This window comes from Phalacrocorax carbo, chromosome 2 (assembly GCF_963921805.1).
Source record: "Phalacrocorax carbo chromosome 2, bPhaCar2.1, whole genome shotgun sequence".
Classification (NCBI taxonomy): Eukaryota; Metazoa; Chordata; class Aves; order Suliformes; family Phalacrocoracidae; genus Phalacrocorax; species Phalacrocorax carbo.
In genome coordinates, this window is record NC_087514.1 from 100,877,071 (window position 1) to 100,898,221 (window position 21,151).

The 21,151-nt window shown below is 37.6% G+C and overlaps 1 protein-coding gene across 4 annotated transcripts in view; it reads left to right on the top strand.

Annotated features, from left to right (window-relative positions):
- Positions 1-21,151, top strand: part of CDKAL1 (CDK5 regulatory subunit associated protein 1 like 1) — a 420,128-nt gene that overhangs the window by 174,987 nt on the left and 223,990 nt on the right. For all 4 annotated transcript variants that reach the window (XM_064443696.1, XM_064443697.1, XM_064443698.1 and 1 more), the window contains one exon: positions 16,883-16,986. In XM_064443696.1, the coding sequence (XP_064299766.1) occupies positions 16,883-16,986 (104 nt within the window). The remainder of the gene's footprint in view (positions 1-16,882; positions 16,987-21,151) is intronic.

Genomic DNA, 21,151 nt, shown 5'->3' on the forward strand with positions numbered 1-21,151 from the left:
CTCCTGTCTCCAGCAGATGGAGGGAGGTGAGGTGACCCTTCCGCTCTGCTCAGCCCTGGTGTGACACATCTGGAGCACCGGGTGGAGCACTGGGCTCTCTGGTACAAGAGACGCATAGGGATGCTGGAGCATGTCCAGTGAAGGACCATGGAGGCAATCGATGGCTTGGAGTATCTGACATATGAGGAGAGGCTGAGAGCTGGGACTTCAGCCTGGTGAAGAGCAGGCTGGGCAGGGATCTTCTCAATGTGTAGAAATACCTGGGGTGTGGGGGGAGTAGAGAAGATGGAGCTAGGCTCTTCCGTGGTGTTCAGGGACAGAGCAAGAGGTAATGGGCACAAACTGAAATACAAGCAATTTTATTTAAAAGTAAGAAAAAACTTTTTTTACAGTAGAGGTGATTGAACACTCAATCAGGTTGCCCAGGGAGGGTGTGGAGTCTCCATTCTTGGTGATACTCAAAAGCTGTCTGGACATGGTACTGAGCGACCTGCTTTTAGTTGTCCCTGCTTGGAGCAGTGGGGGCTTGGACTAGACGATTTCCAGACGTCCCTTCCCACCTCAGCCACTCTGTGATGCTCTGACAGTTAAATAAATATAAACAGTAACAGAAAATCCCACAAAGATATAGAGGCAAACATAATGGATGTTAGTACAGTTGCTTAATACTGGTGGAGACCTTTGCTTCAGAGGTGAGTGTTGTGGTTTGACACTTCAAAAATAATACCCTAAACTAAGGGTTCCCCATCCCATGCAGAATGCATCCCTGTTTCCTGGCTTAAAAGCATTTCCTGTGAAATCCTGTAGGCCTATTCAGCCTCAGGAAAGAGGAACTCTATTTCCAAATTCCTTGCCTGTTAGGCAGAGTGAAATATTCCCCCTGGAAATATACACCCCAAGCTTCTGTCTCTGTAACTTAGCACGCTGAATTTCATCAGCTTGATTTACAAGAAGACTTCAATGGGTTTTGTTTGTTTGTTTGCTTTTCTAAATTTCTTTTTCTGAATTCCTCCTGCAAAACATATGATTTTTATTTCTCCTGAAGTAACCATGTAGAATTTTGTTTTTAGGGTTCATCTTCAAGACACTGGACAAGAAGTAGGGGTTTAGCTTTTTTTTAATTTATATTTTATTAGGAATTTTGTTGATATGTGTGTGGACTTGAGAAAAGGATCTGTTTAAGCAAAGGTCAAGTACAAAATTGTCACTCATCACATGCTTATCTAGCTTATTTTTAAACTAATACACAAGTGTCTAAGTATCACATGGTCTTTCTTGCATTGCAGACTGGTGCCAGACTTGGTGCCTTTTCTGTTTCAATTGAAGAGACAAATGTCTAGTGGTTTTTGTTTTCAGTGACTATGTTTGTGAGTCATGTATATCATAAAATGTTGCTTTGCTTCTGAAGTTTAATCGTTTTGCAGAAGGTAGATGCAGTCTCCACATTTTTACTTGGTATTAGGCTGAAAACTGCAGCTGGGGAATGTTTACTGAAGGGTTTGTTTAGTCATTCACATTCCTGTGTTCCAACAGATTTAGATCATTTGTTAAAGAGCTTAAAGAACAACTCCCTTTACTATTGGTGTAGAGGTTTTTTTTCTGCAAGTTAGGTTTTTTTGATTGATTCCAGCCCAGCCTACACCCACCGCCCCACCCCTACCAGCTATACATCAGTTACTTTCCTAAATAGCAGGTCTGGGTAAAATAGTATACTGATTTAATATAACTAGTCAGATATGTATACTTTTGTCTTTTGCTTTAGGAGTAATTCTTTAGTGAAGTAAAACGTAGTAACTTTTGAGGTTTTGTTTTTAATTTAACACTTAAATGAGGGATAGTCTAATTGAAAGTATTAAGGAATAGAGGGGAAATGTTATTACAGTTTAAACTAATTTATGTAAGTATCAAGATCTTTAGGAAAGTTCAGCTGTAGAGTTCAGGCCTGTTTAATGAATTAACTTACAATTCTGTAATTTGCAATAATATATTGAAGTCTGTTCACCAAGCACACTAAAAACATTTAAATAACCTTTAAATTCCAACTAAAGGGTTAGTAGTGATGTCTCCACTAGGCTTATCCATTTTGTTTGAACAGAAGGCATAAGCTAATGTTGTCCTTATTGGCTTGTATCTGCAGTTTGTAGGGAAATAGTAGGTTTACACGGGAGTCTTGCTGTATCTGCAGCTGATCTTCAGAAGTGTTTCCTGAACATAAAATCTAGCAACTTTTTGTGGAAACAGGCCATGTACTCCAAGTTTAGAAATTTTGTATGTGAAAGAACCAAAGTAAAACAGAACTTACACTAAGTGCTGTTTAGTTCCTATCCTTGTTTGTTTAGGATCCCTTCTCTTATAAATGTTCCCCTCGTGTACTAGGTATGCATCCCTTGCATCTGTACTGAAAGCCAAGCTAGTGCAGACATTTTATAACCAGCTAATATCTAACATATGCATTCTGCTTGATTCAGGCAGTTGCAAAGACCACAATGTGGATTTTAAGCATTAAACTTAAACTGGGCCCTACTCCTACATTACCAGTTCTTTCTAACAGCTTATGTACTTTATACTTCCACTTGAAGCAACAGCTGTAGTGAGGAGGCATAGTTTGTAGTGTTAAAGTCAAATATGGGGGTGAAGTCATACCTCTTAATAAAATAGCAGTCAACTAAAAAGAACAGAAAGTTTGTGAGATGCTACAAAAATATTTTGAAAAATGGAGGTAGGTGCGAAGTGATGGTACTAGCTGTGAGGTATCTTTTGAGATATTATGTTTCTGTGATACCAAAAGCAGTGATCTGAAGGATGGTGTTTTACTATGGTATCTTCATTCTTCTTTCACAGTGTCCCCTCTTCTGAACACGATAGCTGTGGATTAGATTTCATTTTCATGTCCTTTGTTCTCTAAATACAGTTAGTTTAAACACAACTTTTATCTAAAGCGTCTTAAGTATTAAAAATGCCATCTATTAGGGAAGGCAGAATGGATGGATGAAATAAGCTTATGAGTATACAGTTAATGCAGGTAAAATAAGCATATTTTAAGTAGGACTTTTTCATAGAGCTTGTAGCTGAAAACTTTTGTTTGAACATATATTGTTCAAAGAGAGTTCAAAAAATGTTTGTGGTTGGAAAAGTGACCTCAACCTTTGAACTGAATTTCAAATTCTACAAAACTGAGGATATTCTTGCTGCACAATGGCGTATAGGCTGCAGTGTTCTCTGGTACGTTTTCATACAAAACAGTGCTGACACATAACCAACCACAGCAGATCTGTGTGTTTGCTGTGTATTTGTATAAGGAGAAATGCTTCTTTTCATAAAGAAGACCTGTTCTGTCTGACAACTATTAAAATACGGGGAATTAGATTTTTTTTTTTCAGTGCTAACCGTTCTTGTTTCATTAGCGATATTTCACATTTCCTGGGTGTTTATGTTTATTACAAAGTAATTTTCCTGTTAGGATCTTCAGCTGCATACATTGGTCCAGTTTATGATACCTTCTGCAAAATAAAAAAGAGAGTGAGACTTAGTCTTCTTTATAATTTTGATAAAACTTAATTTAATACCTAATGTTTGCAAGACTTGGATGGGAAGATATTACTGGCAAAATGATGGGTACCTGCTTTATGTATGGTCTTTTAAATAGCACTTACCTTTCTGAGACATTAATTAGCAGTAGTATTGCTATACCTGACTCCACTTAGAACTCTGGTATCTACTGTCCTCTTTCTTAACGAGTATCTAGAGTTTATCTTGCGTATATGTTGAATGTTTTATGAATATTGTTGAATATTATATATTGAATTATTTTCTTATGAAATCAATATGTGGAGAAAAGTAGCGGTGCCTTTTGAAATGAAATTGTGAAAGTAATACCATGAACACTCAGTAAATACAGTGGGGTTTTTATGTTAGTCTAGATTAGCTGAATGGCTTTATTTTCCAAAGGGAATAATGCTCTGGTGAAAAGCAAAGCATAGAGACCTATCTCTGTTGAGTGTAGTTAGACTAGAAACTTGGATTCTATAGTTTGTATAAACTTCCTTGGACATGAGCTCACATAACAGCTTATTGCACATCTGTTCATTGAGGGACTTTTCTTTGTCATTTATCCGGTACATTCAGGTCTTTTCCCCACATCAGTTTCTTTTACGTGTGATGCGGGTGTGTTTGCAGAAGAGAGTTTAGGATTCTGAAGTGAATTCAAGTTAAGTGAATTCACGAGTTTAAATGTGGCCAGATATAACTCATAACAAAACTGACAAATGTCACCTTTTTTTGATGAGGCTTATTTATTATTTGGGTCGATTTGAACATTTCAGAGAATTATGGAGAAGCACGAATATACTCCACTCAGTAGACTAATTATGGGCTTTGCACAGTAACTACCTGTGTGACTCTCAACCTTCAAGGCATGTTGATTAATGTTGCACAAAAGTGAAGGGTGGCAGGAAACAGAGTGCAATGTTAAATGGCAGTTCACAACTCCATGGACATGGAAGAATGTGCATACGCCCACTTTCTCAATGTCCAGTGGATGGCTACAGTGCCCCTCCCTGTATTCTTTATCCTGTGGAGGAACGTGATGAAAGTGGAAACATAATTTACACAGAACTGGTATCTCTGTTGTCATCTCTACAGTCAGGGTGTTCATGTTGTTTTTCCCTTTGAACTCTTGGCTGGCTGTAGCTCCAATAGCATGCTTGGGAATATTTTGTTCAAGACTGGCTACTGACTACCAAAAAATTCTGCCAGACTTGTTTCTCTGTTAGTGTTAGCCCTTAAAGTGCTGTGGTGAACTTAGGGACCACATGTGAGCATCACTAAATGTATTTGATTACAAATGGAATGAAAATTATTAAATGTTGATATTGTTTGTGGTATCTTTCATTTAATTTTCTTCTCTGGTGCATGTACAGGCCAGACTTGGTCATTCTTGGCATTGATTTCTCATCTCCTAGCTTTTCTTACCCCTGTAGTTGAAGCTTCCTGTGGTGTTGGAAGCATGCCGTGCCTCTTGTGTGTGTCTCTCTTACACATATGCATGTGTGCACTCATCCATGTAGACACCTGTAATCCTGGAGCAGAGCAAGTGTTTGGGCTCTAGAAAGGAATTGTGTTGTTATTGGGTTCTGGCATCTCAAAGAGATGAGATCAGCTGTGGTGCAGCCTGTTCCAGTACATGATCATTGTCACTGTAATATACTTTCTTCAGTCTAATTGCAGTTTCCTGTATTACAACTTGTGTCCATTGCTTGTAATCCTAAGACCTTGAACCTCCAAGAACAGCCTGGCTGTGTCTTCACTTTATGCTCCCATCAGCTGTTGTAGACAGCAGTAAGATCTCCTTGTCCTATGAGTAAGCCAGTTGTCTCAACCTCTCCTTGCGTGCCATGTGGCTGAGTGCCCTGGTCATCTTGGTGGCCCTCCTGTCTACCTGTTTGTTACTTTATGTCAATATCTGCCTTGTTCCAGGGAGCTCAAAGCTGGACGCTGCACTACGGGTGCAGTCTCACAAATGCCAAACAGAGGGCACTAATAATTTCAATCTGTCAGTTTCATTGAGGGTACAGTCGAGTTGCAGGGTACAGTGCGTTTGACCTTGTTACCTACAAAGGGCATACTGCTGACTCACATTCAGTTTGTTGCCCACCTGGACCCCAAAGTCCTTATCCACAAAGCTGTTTTCTAGCCAGTCGGTTCCCTCCCCACCTGCACTTTTGCTGGGGGTTAATCTATCCTGCATGTGGGGCTTCTTACTGGCCATTGACGAACTTCATGAGGTTCCTGTTAGCCCGTTTCTCCAGGCTGCTGATATCTCCCTGAATAGTGACCCTGCCCTCTAGCACGTAAACTGCTTCCTCCACCTCCAGCTTGGGATTTGCTGCAGATGCATTACATCCCTTCACCTGTCTTTATTAAAGTCATGAAATAATAGTGGCCTCACCAGCAGTCCCTGAGGAACACCGGTGCTAATCAGCCACCAGTTAGACTTGCACTGCTGACCACAACCCAGCAGTACAGCCACTTTTTAACCCACCTCATTGTCCAACTTTCTCAGTCTGTATCACAGCAGTTTGGCTTTAAGGATTCTATGGGAGACGGTGGTAAAGGTCTGTCTGAAGTCAAGGTATGTGACATCCCCAGCCCTCCCCTTCGCACAGGGTCCATCACCTCTTTGTAGAAGGCAAGGCCAGGTCATGTCTTTTGCTTCAGACAACTCAGCCTCACAAGGAAAGGAAGCATGGTAGTGTTGGGTTGACGGTTGGACTTTGATGATCCTAGAGGTCTTTTCCAGCCTTAATGATCCTATGAGTCTATTCTATGAAAATGTCATTTTAACCTGTGTTTATAAAAGCAAACACTACCTTATAGTATGATGTCATCAACCTTATTTGTGAAAGTGTTTCTTCGGGGAAGTTGTTGGGTGGTGCCTTAATGAATGAAATGGTGATGTTTGCTGCTACGCTGGTGTGTTGGATCAGTCACCTGGCCCATGTGCAGCCAGAGCAAAACCCCCATCATCTAAAAGGTTGGGTCTTTTTAAGAACTTCGTTGAAGTTGAAAAACTGTTTCAAGTCAGCTGTAACAAAGATAATGTTGTAGCCAAACGTGGCTGTGGAAATAAGAAAACTTCCATTTAAGTGTTGATTAAGGCCTGTAAACAACTGAATCGCTGAGCTACTTTGTGTTTTGTCTGCCCATTCCTTTTATTGTTAAGTCTTGCTTTTGATGACTAGAGCTGCCTCTTGTATATTTTCCAGTCTGTAATGTCTAGAAGGCTGTTTAGATCCTGAATCCCCAAGGGGTTCTGTGGCCTGTTTTTAATGCTCTGATTTGTGTATTAAGTGCTTTAGTCATGGTCTTTCTGATTTTATTTTAAATGACTGACCGTATCTATCAGAGTTGCAATGGAGGTGACCAAAAAAAAAAAAAAAAAAAGGCAAGCTAGCAATATACGGTTTCTGTCAGAGCTGGCAGCAGTTGAACTGGAAAAGTTTCAGACTCACCACAGACTAGAGTGATTAAAGAGGAAATCAAAGCATACAAACACTGGCCAGCTAGCTTGGAAGAAAGTCAGCCCATTCCAGTCACTGGGACATGAGGACACTGCAGGAGAGTTACAAGTACAACAATCACTGAATGCAAGACAACAGGAAAAAGTTAGGAAAATGGCAGGGGAAAAAAAAGGAAAATAGAAGAAAAGAGCTAAGGAATCATTAGAAGGGGAGAATTATAGAGAAGTAAAGCAGATGGAGAAGTTGAGGATCATCAGTTAAGTAGTGGAAGGCTACTGTTTCCTGTTTTTCTGCACTGTCACCATGCTTTTAGATTCTGTAATATAAAATTAAATATATTTATACAATAAAATTTATAAAATAATGGAAAGAAAATCTATAAATGTTTGCCTAATTGTGCAACTAAGTTTCTCTAATTATTTAAAAGTAAGTACCTTAACTTGCATTTTCTTTGAGGTCCATAAAAGGTACATGGTCACTAAGGAAGATATGTCCATGAAGATAATCTGACTGAGTCAGCTCTATAACTGCGTAAAGGGGATTAATTTGCTTTTGAAAATCCCCATGGAGACTCTTAAAGGCAGACATGAGCCCCCTGGTTTAAATTTCTATTTTTAAAAGAAATCAGTCATTGGATTCTTATAACTGTGTAAATCAGTCCATTAAATTGCTTGGAAAATCTCAGACAGATTTAGGATTGGGCAATTATGTTGAAATGTGTGGTCTTCTCTTATTTTAAGCTGACAAAGTAATACATAACGAAGAGTATGTGCTTGAAGCATGTATGTTTCTCTCTGCTGCTGCACATACACTTTTTTTTTCAGCAAGACTAACCAATTTATCACAAGACAGAGATGACATTTAAGAGCAACAACATAGTATTAATTGTAGATAATGCTTAGATCCTTGTCCACACTGGACCTTTTAACATTTCTACTGCTGCCATAACCAGTAGGACATTTTGGGTCAGAAGGATTTGTGTAGACACAATCATTGGGAAGGGATTCTTTCTAGATTATAAATGGAGAGTTTGTTTTTATTATGCATTTATTTCCATTATTTTACCCAGACAATTCAGATCCACTTTCCCACAGACATTTTACAAATACTTTTTTGGAAATTGGTCTGATGGCAATCTCAGATAAATTCTAAATTAAGCCTGGTAGTTTCAGTGCTGCTGAAATGTAACTTCCCCCCTCCCCCCCAGGATGTTTTGACCAGTACAAAAACAATACCTTTTATCCCAAGAATCTGTGTGGTACCTGCTGTATGTTACAGAATTAACTGCAGCCTAATGTTTCCTGTGAGATTTCACCACTCTAAAAGGTTCTGTCCCAAAAGCCATTCAGGAAGTAAAAACAATAGCTCTTATCACAGGCAGTGGTCTACTTTTCAACCATGTTTTCTGTGTGGGTGATTCAGGAGCTCTTAATGTTGTGAAGATGCATGGTAAATGAAGTGGATTGCTTATAGAAAAACACTTGACTCCCCTAACCCTTCTCTTTCCACTCAGGGAGATCTGCTGAGTTGCTTCATTCCTGAAACAGAACTTTAAGTGGGCTCATCATCTCCTTGCTGGCTACATAGAAATCACAGTTTTAATTTAATCCTTAGTAGTTTGTTAAAAAACTTTGAAAGCTGATTTTTTTAAAGTTTATGAGATTGTTCTTTACTAGCCCAATTAGGTTTTGCAGCACATTCTGTATAAGTTACGCTAAGTCATCTGGCCCCAGCAGAGTTTTTGAACAAAATTATATATTTAAAGCATCAAATAGTAAGTAATTTATCAAGCCGTAGCTCTCTAAAATTTATGAATTGAAGCAAGCCTCCAAGAATCCTGTCCACAGAGGTTATTTTCCGATTACTGCTGTTCATTAGGAGGGATCCGAGAGTAATAGTTCCTCGTGCATGCTGAAATAGTGATGTTGGGGTGTTCTGCCACTGTGTCTCTGGGGCTAGCTGTGAGCAGATTTCTAAGAAAGTGTCTTTTCTATCTCAGGTTTTCCTGTCATAACTCTTTATTTCTACTGCCTTCATGACTGCTATTTGACTGAGACCGGGAGTCAGCATCTTCCAAATACGGTTGCTCTTTATGAAGTGTTGAAAGAATTGATTACTTGTAGTTACAATACTGTGGCATTTTCTGCTCTGTGCAACCACAGAACCTAATTTATCTACCTGTGCTATTTCAGCTGAGTCACTTTCTTGATATTAATGACTGTCATGATCTGCCCCCAAAGCTGTGGTCTGCGTAGCCAAGCAGCTATTTGGAAGTGCTTCTAAAATAATTTATGTCTCTGTGAATCATAGAGCTTTAGTTTGAATTGCAGAGGAAAAAAATCATTGCAGTTTCCAAAAAGCATCCAGCAATGCACCATTTTGGGCCATGGTGGGGAGCACAGATCTGTGCAGCTTAGCAGTGGAACCTTTTACCTTGTAATATCAGTTTAGAGTGCCTGAATGAATTAATTCAAACAATTGCAGAACTGTGTGGGCAGAATAATTAATCAAGAAGATCTTTAGATAAACACTAAAAAGTGCCATTGATGCACTTGATTTTGCTGATGTTAAATCATTGGCCTTAAAGTCAGCAAGTTAACTGTATGGTGATATAACTATGTAGGTGTAACCTTTGAATCACCTGCACTTGACTGTAGGAATTCAGTTTCACAAAATGCAAATATTTAAAGGACAAAATTAAGTCATAGTATAGCTTATTGAACTCACTGAGCTACCTTCTCTCCAAATTCCTTTTGATTAGTAACTAGTGAGATATACCAAATAGAGGACTGGCTTCAGAGGTCTTCAGAACAAAATTATAATGCACTTTGTTCTCATTTTGCTGACCATACAATGGGTTGCAGAATTAAATAATAGCATCCTGTAGGTGCATCCTACTTTGAGAAAAATATGTGCAGTCCCATACGCTGTATGGTGTTTCTTGAAAGGTCATCCTACTCTATGCTAAAACTTCTTTGAGAGGGTTTTCCATTTTAAGTTGGCGTTGCAGTTTCAGAGCAGTTTCTAAAATAGTTGGCTACAAAGATAATTTCAGAGAAGTCCTGTTTCTAGGATATAGAAAATGTTGTAACATGGGGTGCATCTATGTAGCACCCTGTGGCTGGTGTCCAAGCTCAGTCTGAACAAGCTGGGATACTAGAAAGAGTATTTCTGTGATTATGTGGTTTGCTGCTTAGACTAATTAGCCTTGATGAGAAATACCTCGCCACTGCTTCAAAAGTATTTTACATCCTGACTCTTTTTAACATGGCAACAACCTCCCATGCCCCAAATTTTTACAGGAAATGATCTTCCCTGCATAGTGAGTTGAACAGCTTTACTGTAAAATGTGCAAACTTTAAGCAAAAGAAGAGTTTCCTGAAAACAAGTCAGGCATATTAGGCACCTTTTCTTTTCTGTAAACTATGCTTTTTCCTGATCCATTGCAGTTAAGTTTGATAGCATTTAGAAATTTTGGAAGTACGAAGTAGCATTTATAGAGGTAAAATACTAGGAAATATTCATGGCATTTATGTCTATAAATATAGTATGATATTTAACTCTAAATATAGCATAAATGCTGCTGTTAGGTTTACAAAACTTTGTATCCTAAAGGAGAAAAGTATTTGTAGAAATCTGCTAGCTCTTGTTTATTAAGTTGTGACATATCCATCTCCTTTTCATCTGCTGGGAGTATATATTTCTAGTATTTCTTTTGCTCAGTCAAGCCTGCAAAGGGAGTTTTCTCTTGACTCACACGATGGAGCACTTTTATCAAAACTGCATTTGATGGAAACTGAAAGCATCTTACAAAAGCCTAACTCTTCTTCTGTAAACTGTCTTTTGAAACAAGGAAATCATGCTCTGCTTTCAGGAAAACCACAGTTTACTAATACAAAATATTCTTGGGCTGGAATTATTGAGGTCTTCTACGGAAGTCTGATGGTAGGTGCAGAGAGATGGTGCAGGTGACTATGATGAGCGGTCTTTCTATATTTGTACTGATGTGATGTTCCAGCGATGTTAAGGACACTGCACTACTGGAAGATTTTTATTTTTTTTTTTTAGTAGGGCAAACTTAATAAAATCTTGAATTTGTATAACTAGTCAGATTTCATAAGGGCAGATATTAATGTTTAGACTGAATTGTGATTAATGTTATTTTACTTTATTTCTGCAAATTTCTAATTTGGGAGAAGACCAGCCTTAGGACTGGGTTTTGTTTGGGGTGGTTTTAGTTTTGTTTTTTTACCGGCTCATTAGGTTGATACCAAGCAAGAATTTACTGGATTACTCAGGAGATTAAAAGGGGCAATACCACCCCCCTCCCCCAAAATGAACCACTTGCAGAGCAGCAGGGATCTTCTGTCATATGACACTGTTGCAGCTATTCAGCTTTCCCATCTTGCTCACAGATGTCTGGTCTTGGTCAATCACATTAAATGTGAGTGACTAGCACACTAATGGCACATTGCAGTCTGTAATTGAGCTGTTTTCTGGTCCTAGAATGAAAGATGTTGTATACTTTTCATATCTGAGGGTGGAATCCTGTCTTCACTAAACTGAGTGGCCCAAGTCCCATTATCCCATTAAGAGGAACCACGATTTTGCTCCTCATGCCTGTACTCTCATTCTCATCTGCTGCTGAAATCCACTGATCAGTCCCACTGAAGGAAAGTCTTTATTTGTCTCCCGTGTCATAAGTATTCTTACTCATAATTAGTTCCATCTGTAAGGGGTAGCCTTTCATGTTGAGTGTGTTTTTTATGAGGAATATTACTGTTTTGAAAATGAAGTCTGCTTAATCTAATGCACAATTTGAGCACATACGAGCTGAACAATGTGAAGACCACTGTTTCGTATGTCTACGACACGAGTTCAGGCACTTGACCAAAATGTTGATGATGTTCAGTTTGGTAACATGTTCAAAAGGTTTTTAATTAGCCACATGGTAGTAATTTATCTGTGGACAATATTCTACCTTGCTGTGAAATAGTTCTGTGTGTTGGGCACATAGCTGATTAAAGGTTAATAATTCAAAGCAAAAGGTTAATAATTTGAAGTACCTTAATCAGTTTAGTATGTTGGAAAACCAGGACTTAGTGGTTTTTGTTCTGGAATCACTACAAAATTTATCCAAAACATGTACGTAATTACAAACACAGTGACCATTAACAATTGTTTCTATAAACATCTGTAATTTTTTTTTGTGGGAAAAAGCTTTGACCTGTATTAATAGAAACTAACGTTTTCAAACCAACTTTACATGCTTGAAGAAGGCTTCCAGTTTAGCACAAAGCAAAATGCTCCTTTGCAACTACTAGCATGTTTGGCTTTTTAGTCCCATATATTTGGGCTTTAGCTGTGATAAAGGCTGATTTTTAAGGAGAGTTTTACCTACTGGGCTGGTTTTAGACGATCCACTTGCTGGTGAATGCCACTTAGTAAGAGGCAATGCTCAGATTCTGAGAGCTCCCCACAGCCTTTTTCCACTTGATTGTCTGTGGTCTGAGTGTGTGGCAGCATGGACGTATGAATAATTTGTTATGCTGGAAACTTGGAGTAGAGGCTAGCTTACTAGGGAAAAAAAAAACCTTACAGATACTTTATTATACGTATGGTTTGGTTTAACTTTATATTTTCAAGAACAGATAATTCGCAAATCTGTAAAGTGGTTAGTTTAGCATTTTTGCAAGTATTTGAAATCTGCATCCTTTTGCTGGTCAGCTGTAGCCCAAAAGATTATTTTTTTCCCAAGTTGGAATTGATCAATATGGTACAAATAGGATTTAAAAGTTTTGTTGTCTTTGGTTTGCTTTCTAAAATCGATCCTTTTTTATGTTACATTACAGTCTGTTTTGCTTTGATATATAATCTTTTTAAGTACAAACCCGCCCCCCCCCCCCCCAAAAAAAAACAAAACCCAAAAAACCCCCAAACCCTAATTGATTTAGGCATTCTACAATATTTTTGTAGTACAACTAAGTAATCGGCACAGCAAAATGTGAACAAAAAAAATCTGCCTCCAAATCTCAACTTTCAGCTCCTACACCAAAATAAATCAACAAACGCCCTGAAGTTGTACTTAAAGACGAAAGTAATAAAGCTCTTCAAAACAATCCCACATAATACTGTGACTATTTAGAGAATAACTTCCCCTTCTTTCTTTCTGCTTCTTGCTGTGCATTTCCATTTTCTCTTTGTGACCAGGTTTATTGCAGTACCAGAGGAAAACTGCTATTATGATATTTATTTCAGTTAGTCAGGACTTCTTTGAAAGTATATTTGTCCAGAAAGCAACTCTGAAGATGAAGGAGAAACCACTTTGCTAGAAACTAGGCCTTGTAAGAAAAGGGACATTGACTGAAGATATGAAACTTATCCCCGAGTTCTGGAGATTAGTAATTTCAGTATTTAGTACTGTTACATAGTACTTGGTACTCTTACTGGTTAGTAAGCTTGCTGTAGAGCTTTTCAAATACTACTACCCAAATGCAGAGCAAAAATACATATAAATATTTATTAAAAATAAATACGTATGATATATATATAAAATAAGAAAAGAAATATATACGATTTATACATAAATTATAAGGAGAAGAGAGGAAGAGGTAACATGCTATTTTTTATAAATATGCTATACATGGACTTCTGTGATAAGGAAACAAGAAAATTCTATTTAAGTACTGTAAATAATCCTCTTTACTGCACATCGATTTTGTCTCTATTTAGATCTATTATACAGGAATAAATCTAGAAGTTGGTTTTAAATAACTTACCTAAATTATAGTTTTTAACAATCTGATGATGAATTCACAAATCTTGAAGACGGTCTACAAAAAGCATTGTTTTCATGCAAGATTGCAGTTCAAGCTGACAAAATATTAGTAATAAACTTTTCATTGAAACTCAAAATTTACACCAAATTTGTAGTAAGTCAGAGTTTGTAAATTGAAGTAAATTACAAAAGTTGCTGGTGGTGTTTTTTCTTCCCAAATCCTAGCTTACATTTGAGTTTAATAAATTTACTTCATCGCAGGAAATAAAATCTTGGTGAATTCCTTTGTTGCTGATGGCTGACAAAAATTATCTTTTAATAGGTAAAAGGGCCTGTGTTAAAGTAACCTTGGGGTCATGGGGCAGGATTGTTGCAAGTTAAATCTCTTCTTGATGACCTGATAAAATTGACAAAATAGGGTTTTTTTGGAGAAAACGAAGATTGCTACAAATATCATCATTGTAAATCATGCCTTTGTGTGTTGTTTGTAAAAGATCAGACATGTCTACTGTAAACTGATTTTATGGTTCCTTGGAATGAAAGCAAAATTGAAAACAAATAACTTCAGAACTAAAAAATAACAACAAACCACTCTGGAGTACAGTTAAGCCTGGGAAAAGGGGAGGAAAGGCTTTGGTTATGTGTTTGTCTCTTTGTTTCCCACCACCTGAATTTGTAATTAAGTTTTTATTTTGCCTGGCAATACGTTAATTTTCCCTGCGGTGAGTCTGTTTTGCCCGTGACAGTAGTTGGTAGGTGATCTCCCCATCTCTGTCTAGAGCCCTGAGCTCCCTCGTTCCCCTTCTGCCTGTTTGCTGCCCCTGACCTGCCAAGGCAGGGGAGTCTGGCTGTTAGCCCCCACTGACACACCACACCAGGCTACTGAAGGCAAGTTTAATATTGACGTGACAATATGCATCACCGATCCATAATGGTGCTTTTGTGTAGCTGTGCGGAAGGAAGCTGGCTTCCCTGAACCAACGTTGTAGGGGGGAAGGAGTGTGACAGTGGGCTGACTGGATGGGAGCCTGCTTAGAAATGAGGTGTTGGGTTGAATGGAGAGTTGTGCTTTGAAAACAAAGAAAACAAAATAAATAAACAATAAAAGAAGAAAAAAAGAGGGGGACATGCTCTGCAACCCTGGAAGAATTGAAGGACTTGGAAAGAGTCACAGATGGGATGCAGGGGAGACAAATGAGTACCCCCCGGGCTGTGAGGGAAAGCCAGTTGTGGCATATTTTAGATGGCCAGTGACCTAGTAGGAAACATTTTAGTTTGCTAAATACGTTACACAGAGAAAATACAAACCAATTATCTGCTTATGGTCTATTGATTTAGAATGCTACTCTTCTAAACACACTTTAGATCTTGCACAATGAAGGGCTTTTGATTTGCAGAAGGAAGGTGAAGATACGTAAAAAATGATTTCACATCTGATGAATAAATTGTCTTTGGGTAGGAGTGAATCGCTTGTTTGGAGCAGTTTGTAAAGGATCAGATTTAGGTATTTTTTCTCTATTTTTAATAGACGATTGCATATTTTACTGAATGTTAACTTATTTCATGCATATTTTTAGTTCCTAATAGAACGGTCTCATTGCTACAGTTAAGCAATATCTTTTAGTTTTCTGATCTAAAATGGATGCAAAAATCCGATGTTTGGGTCTGACAGGCAGGAAGAATAATGTACATAAATAAGACGATACACAATTAACAACTTCCAGTCTAGAAGAGAGAATCATGAACTGCCTTGATGCCCTGTGGCAGAAAGTAAAATTTGGTTGGTGGGGAAAGTCTCAGGGCCAAGGTGATGTGCAGGGGCAGGAGGGCACCAGAGAAACATTCCGTGCAGTGTTCTGCGCTTTCTGATCCACTGCTTGTGCAAACAAGGTATAACTAATGTGTGAGGGGAATCTTGGTGAAGGAGAACCTTCAGAGTTTGCAAAGCAGTAATTACCTAGTCATGGAGCTGTCGGACACCATAATAGAAGACAAGATATATCCAAGTAGTACATACAGTCTTGTAGCTGGTGACTTCTTCAGAAACCACCTGGTGCTATCTTTGCCTTTTCATTACTGTTTTGAATGTTCTATGGTAATACTCCTGTAGTTCGAGTGTTAACCTTTTCTAGCACCCAAATATTTTATTATATTGAAGCTGTGGCTTTTTGATTGTGCAGATGGACAGAATTTAAGATGTTCTAGTAACCATAAACAAGAGAAATATTTCTAATTGGGTTTTTTTGTTTTGTGGCTTTGTAGAGGTTTAATGCTTTAACTTATAAAAATTTGTAGGGCAATATCAGCTTTAAAAAGATGGGAAGGGGAAAAAAGTTCAACAAACTCCTTTTAACATTCTGCGTATTGGATTCATGGAACTACCAGGATCCAAAGACTAATCAAAGGAAAACATGCAACTAGTGGTAGGTTTTGATTGTTTGTTTTGGTCTTTCCATCCTTTTACTTTGAATCAGTCTGCCTTTATTACATTGTCAGATAAATTAAAAGCATTCCCATTGTTCCTTCAGTTTCTTATGGGAGTTTTTAATTAGCTCCCCAACCTTTTGTGCTAATCTGTCTTTCTAGTTGGTGATTCTGTCTTCATTATATTTACTGTTTACAGAAGCCAAATTAAAGAAGGGAAAATTTACTCAAATGTGTTTTCAAGAATATACCATATTTTTAAAATGTACTTTTAGTCTTTCAGGGCTCTTTTCCTTTATTTCCTTTTTCAGGTTGGATTTTTTATGCCACAGTGGGATTGGAAGCCTGGAGATTCATCTTTAGTAATGAACAATTACTAACCCTATTATAGCTTTCTAAAAATATGTAAATTCCCACTCTTGGATTTTGTATGTGCTTTCCACTGATCATTTTTTCAACCTTTTATGTAGATGAGAAAGATACTTAAAGAAGGTAGGAAGACAAAACACATTTCAAACTACTTTATTGATTTTAAACCAGAATACTACTATTTTCTGGCCGTAGAGGTAAAAGCTCATTTTCCCGGATGTACCTAGTAAATATAGCTGTGCACATAGAAGCTTTCTTGGCTAGAAACTGAGTATTTTCATTTTCTAAACAGGTGTCTCAATGCATGTACCTACTGCAAAACTAAGCATGCCAGAGGAGATCTAGCAAGTTACCCTATTGAAGAACTAGTGGACAGAGCCAAACAGTCTTTTCAAGGTAAGGAGTTTTATCCCTACAATAAAAGTCAGCCTCTGAAGTGTACCAGGTCTTATTTTCACACATAATGATTGTGATACAGTATGGCCCTGTTACAGTATTGGTGTTCTTAATAGCTGTTACTGTGTCTGGTGGTGCCATGCTTTCACTGTGTTGTGCGCCGCTATTTACAAAATATAGTGCTACCATAAAGAATATTTCATTTGGATTTTAGGCTTGCTCAAATAAGTTCTGTGCAAGCATCTCTTTGCAATGATGGGGAACCTGTAATATTTGGTCTCAGTTTTCTTAAAGGGGAAAACAGTAACTTTTTTCACTCAACAATAAAAGTGAATTCCATGAACCTCCCTAGGATTCTTAAAATACTGTTTAAGGATGCATTGCTTTTTCTGGTAATGGATTTCCTGGAGGTGTTCTGGGATGTTTCAAAGAGCCATACAAAGCTTATCAGCTTTTAAGTTCAAGAGGATATTTGTAATGTCACACAGATCCAATCAAACATCAAAAGTTTTTCCTGCAGTACAGAACTCTGCGCCGGTATCTGCCTAAAAATCTCGTATGATAGCTTTATTGTACCTTAATATCTGTTCTTTGAAACACAGGCAAAAGTTAGATATAAAAACACAGATTTCCAAATAGTGCCAGTATCAATTTCTGATGTGACCTCTGTGAAGGCACAGGAATTGGTTTTTTGTGTTTGTGTGCCGTGTTGAAGGATTAAACATATATTAAAAAAAAAACCTGCAGTAATTCAGGTGTAGCGTCTCCTTCCATTTTGTATCAAGTACTTTGAATCAAAAGTAGAGCAATAAATAGAACATGTGGTGTCACATCCTCTGTGCATGTACAAACAGTACATGGATTGGGTTTCACTTACAGCTCTAAGTGTTGAAGCTGTTCTAGTAAGAGGCAGGTCTCCAATGATTCGGCATGTTTTTAAATTCATCCTTATTTAGGGATCCATAATAACCTTACTCAGGTCAGTGATGAACTTCTGGCTATTCCTATCAGCAGTATGCAATGAAGAGTCCTTTTTCAATTCAAAGTCCACGTTGACACATTCTCAGTTCTGTGTTATCCACACAGGAAGTTCTCACTTAAGAGTGTAAATGCCTTATTCCTTTGCTTTTGTTACAAGCCAAGCTCCGCTCTTTTCTTCCATGGAGCTTATCTATAATTGCCACAAAATTTCTCCTATTGCTTAGGTTTTGTACAGTTAATGCTGCTGTTGCTGTGAATTGAAGTGTCTGCTATGATAGACAGGGATCTTGTCATGTCTCAGATTTCTTTTATTAGTAGGACAAGTTTCTAAAACCTGTATGCATATTATGAAATGGTCAGTAACTGAAATATAAGGTGTAAAAATACTTATTTTGGTGGAGAAGCAGTTCAGGAAACGTTTCAGAGCGCTAAAGTTTTCAGTAGTACAAGACAGGTGATTTTCAAATTGATAAGTAGTCACTGTGTAGGAGAAAAGCTGCCATTTGATGGTTATGGTTATTATTATGCCGTCATTACCAGACACGAGTAAATGCCTGTTGATAGCCAGACATGTAGGTAGAAAAGGAACACTACATTCTTTCCCTTTCATCCAGGTGTAACTCTGAAGTACTACGAGTAGCATAAGAATCGTGTTATTCTGGTGGCACTATATAGCTGTTGAAATGTTCTAAAGCAACTTTGAAGAATTCAGCAAGGGAATATTCAAAGAGAAGATAATGCTGATAGAGGCAGGATTATGGTCTGTCTTAGGTTAACTATTTAAATTTTGTTTAGAATTATTGTATGTAGGGAAAAAAAAAAAACCAAACAGGCTTGTCTGTCCTGTTGTATTTACCTGCCATAAAGTCCTCATTAAATTAGCATAAAGATGTATGTGCTTGATATAAGAAAGAAAGAAAACTTGAATTTTGTCTTTGCAGACAAAATGTGAAATTTTGGAAACTACTTTGAACTTCAAGTATTGTACATTTGGATTGAAAATTCAGTAATTCAATTCATCTGTTGTACTGTGGCCTTTATTATAAATATTGACTCTTTCAAAATAACTTGATTTTTAATGGAAAAACTTACTCTTAAGCTATTGTTTTGAAATTCCTTGAAGTGCTGTGACGTGTCTCACAGCCGGCATCTCCAGGGAGTTCTCTTCTTATTTGGCCTTACACTAGTACCTTTGTTAGAGGACATGAGGACAGAAGCAAGCACTGAGTTGTAAAATGAAAAGCTTTGCCTCCAGCTTTCACATGGTTCGGAACAGGAGTGAAAGAGATACTTAGTATGGACAGTTTATTACTGCCAGCTTGCTGCAGCTGGGCTGCAGAAACTTCAATCCAGCGGAAGACTTGATCAATTCAATGTCATTATGAAAGTTCTTGCTGAGTTACTGAGCCACAATCTCTTCAACAGTCACTTCTGTTTTCTCAGAAGATGTGTTGCTGAAGCTCTAGTGAAAAATACAGAGAGGTACAGATGATTTTGCATAACTGCATGACCAAGTCATGTAAGAAAAAGAGACTGATGTCATTTTCAGTGTTTTGTATGTTCATATTCTTACAGTACACAACTTGATAGGCCCCAAAGGTGGGATGTTTAAATTGTGGAACACACTGAAAATGGATTAGAAGAGCTGTATTTAAGGACGTTTTGTTACAGGTCCTTACATCTCAGCACAAAAAAGCTCTCTGAAATGTTTTATTCAGGTGATCATACTTTGATAAGATTGCAGTTCACATCTAGAAACAGTATTTCTAGCAGCAGTGTGTTGCCAGAACAGGCTTCACTGTTGTGATCAGCTGCTCCCAATTTTTCTTCAGTCACTTCTGTATGGCAGCCTCTGGGTAGGATGTCTCTACATAGGAAGTACCTCCAAGCTGTAGTATATGCTTCATTACTCGGCTGCAAGCCCTTTCAGGTAGTCAGTTGTCCAGTCTTGGACTGCTAATAATATTGTATGTGATAATATATCTGTGTGACAGCAGCCGCAAGGTGGTGTCTGACAGTCATTGTTCTCTTTGATGTTCCTTTCCAAGATGACTTTTGAAGATTTTTGAAACTTGTAGGCTTTTTAGTCAAAATTTAGCTCTGTACCTCAAAAAACTGCTGTTTTTTGAGAGTTTTGCATACTTTTTGTAGGTAAGTAGGTATTTATTTCAGTGTATTTTAGGGTCCAAACCTTTATTTTTCTCATCTGATTTGTAAAACCAAAATTTAATAGTTTGCTGAGAGTGGTAACTAGATGACAGCAGATGACTAAGCTGTAATAATTTACATGCGTGTTCATATTATTTGTATAAGCATAAACTAGATTTAAATCAACTGATTAAAAAGAGGTGGCTGAAATCGTCATGACTGAACAGATACCAGCCTGTATCTTGTACTTTTCCAACCTCTAAAATAAACTTTTTTTTTTCTTTTTGTGTTTTATTGTAGTATCTTAATTTTTGTGCATACTATATTGAATTTATGTGGTCTAGGTTTCTAGCACTCGCTCCATACTTTAATGCATTGGACTAAGTGGTAAGATGTACTAAAATTGAGTTCGTTTACGTACTTTGTGTGGGTGTATGTCTCCTGTCTGACCTCCGTAGTAGTTTTGAAGTTATGACTGACATCCACTTTAATAATTCGCAGAATTTCTTTAACAAGAAAATCTATCTGAAGTTGAAATTAGACTACTGAGGATTTTTTTTTTTTAAACTTCAATGTTTTTTCTGTAAGTTTCAACTTCAGTATCTGTATTGGGTATCTGTATTGGGTTTTTTTACATGGACAGCCTTGTCACAGCTAGTAAAAGAAAAGTATTACAAACTAAAGTGGTCTTCAGAGTAGAGGACAAATGTCTACTGTAGGCTGTTTATGCAAAGAGGTTTTCTACAGCTGATAATACAGCACTTTCTTTGTGTCATCAATTTAGTAGTATGTTTTTGCAAAATTTGCTATATCATGTTCAATGGTGTATTTTAAGGAATTGCATTTGCAGTTATGAGAGAGCTCTTTCTTTCCTTCCCAAAGCTACTTTATGTATAACAATGTGGTTTTGCTTAATATATGAAGTGGAAGGCTGGGGTAGCTGCCATTGGAGTGGTGTCCTGGGATAGCTTTGGCTAAATTGCAAGGCTTTAAATTTATTTTATATATATATGTTGTTGGTTTTTTGTTTTTTTTT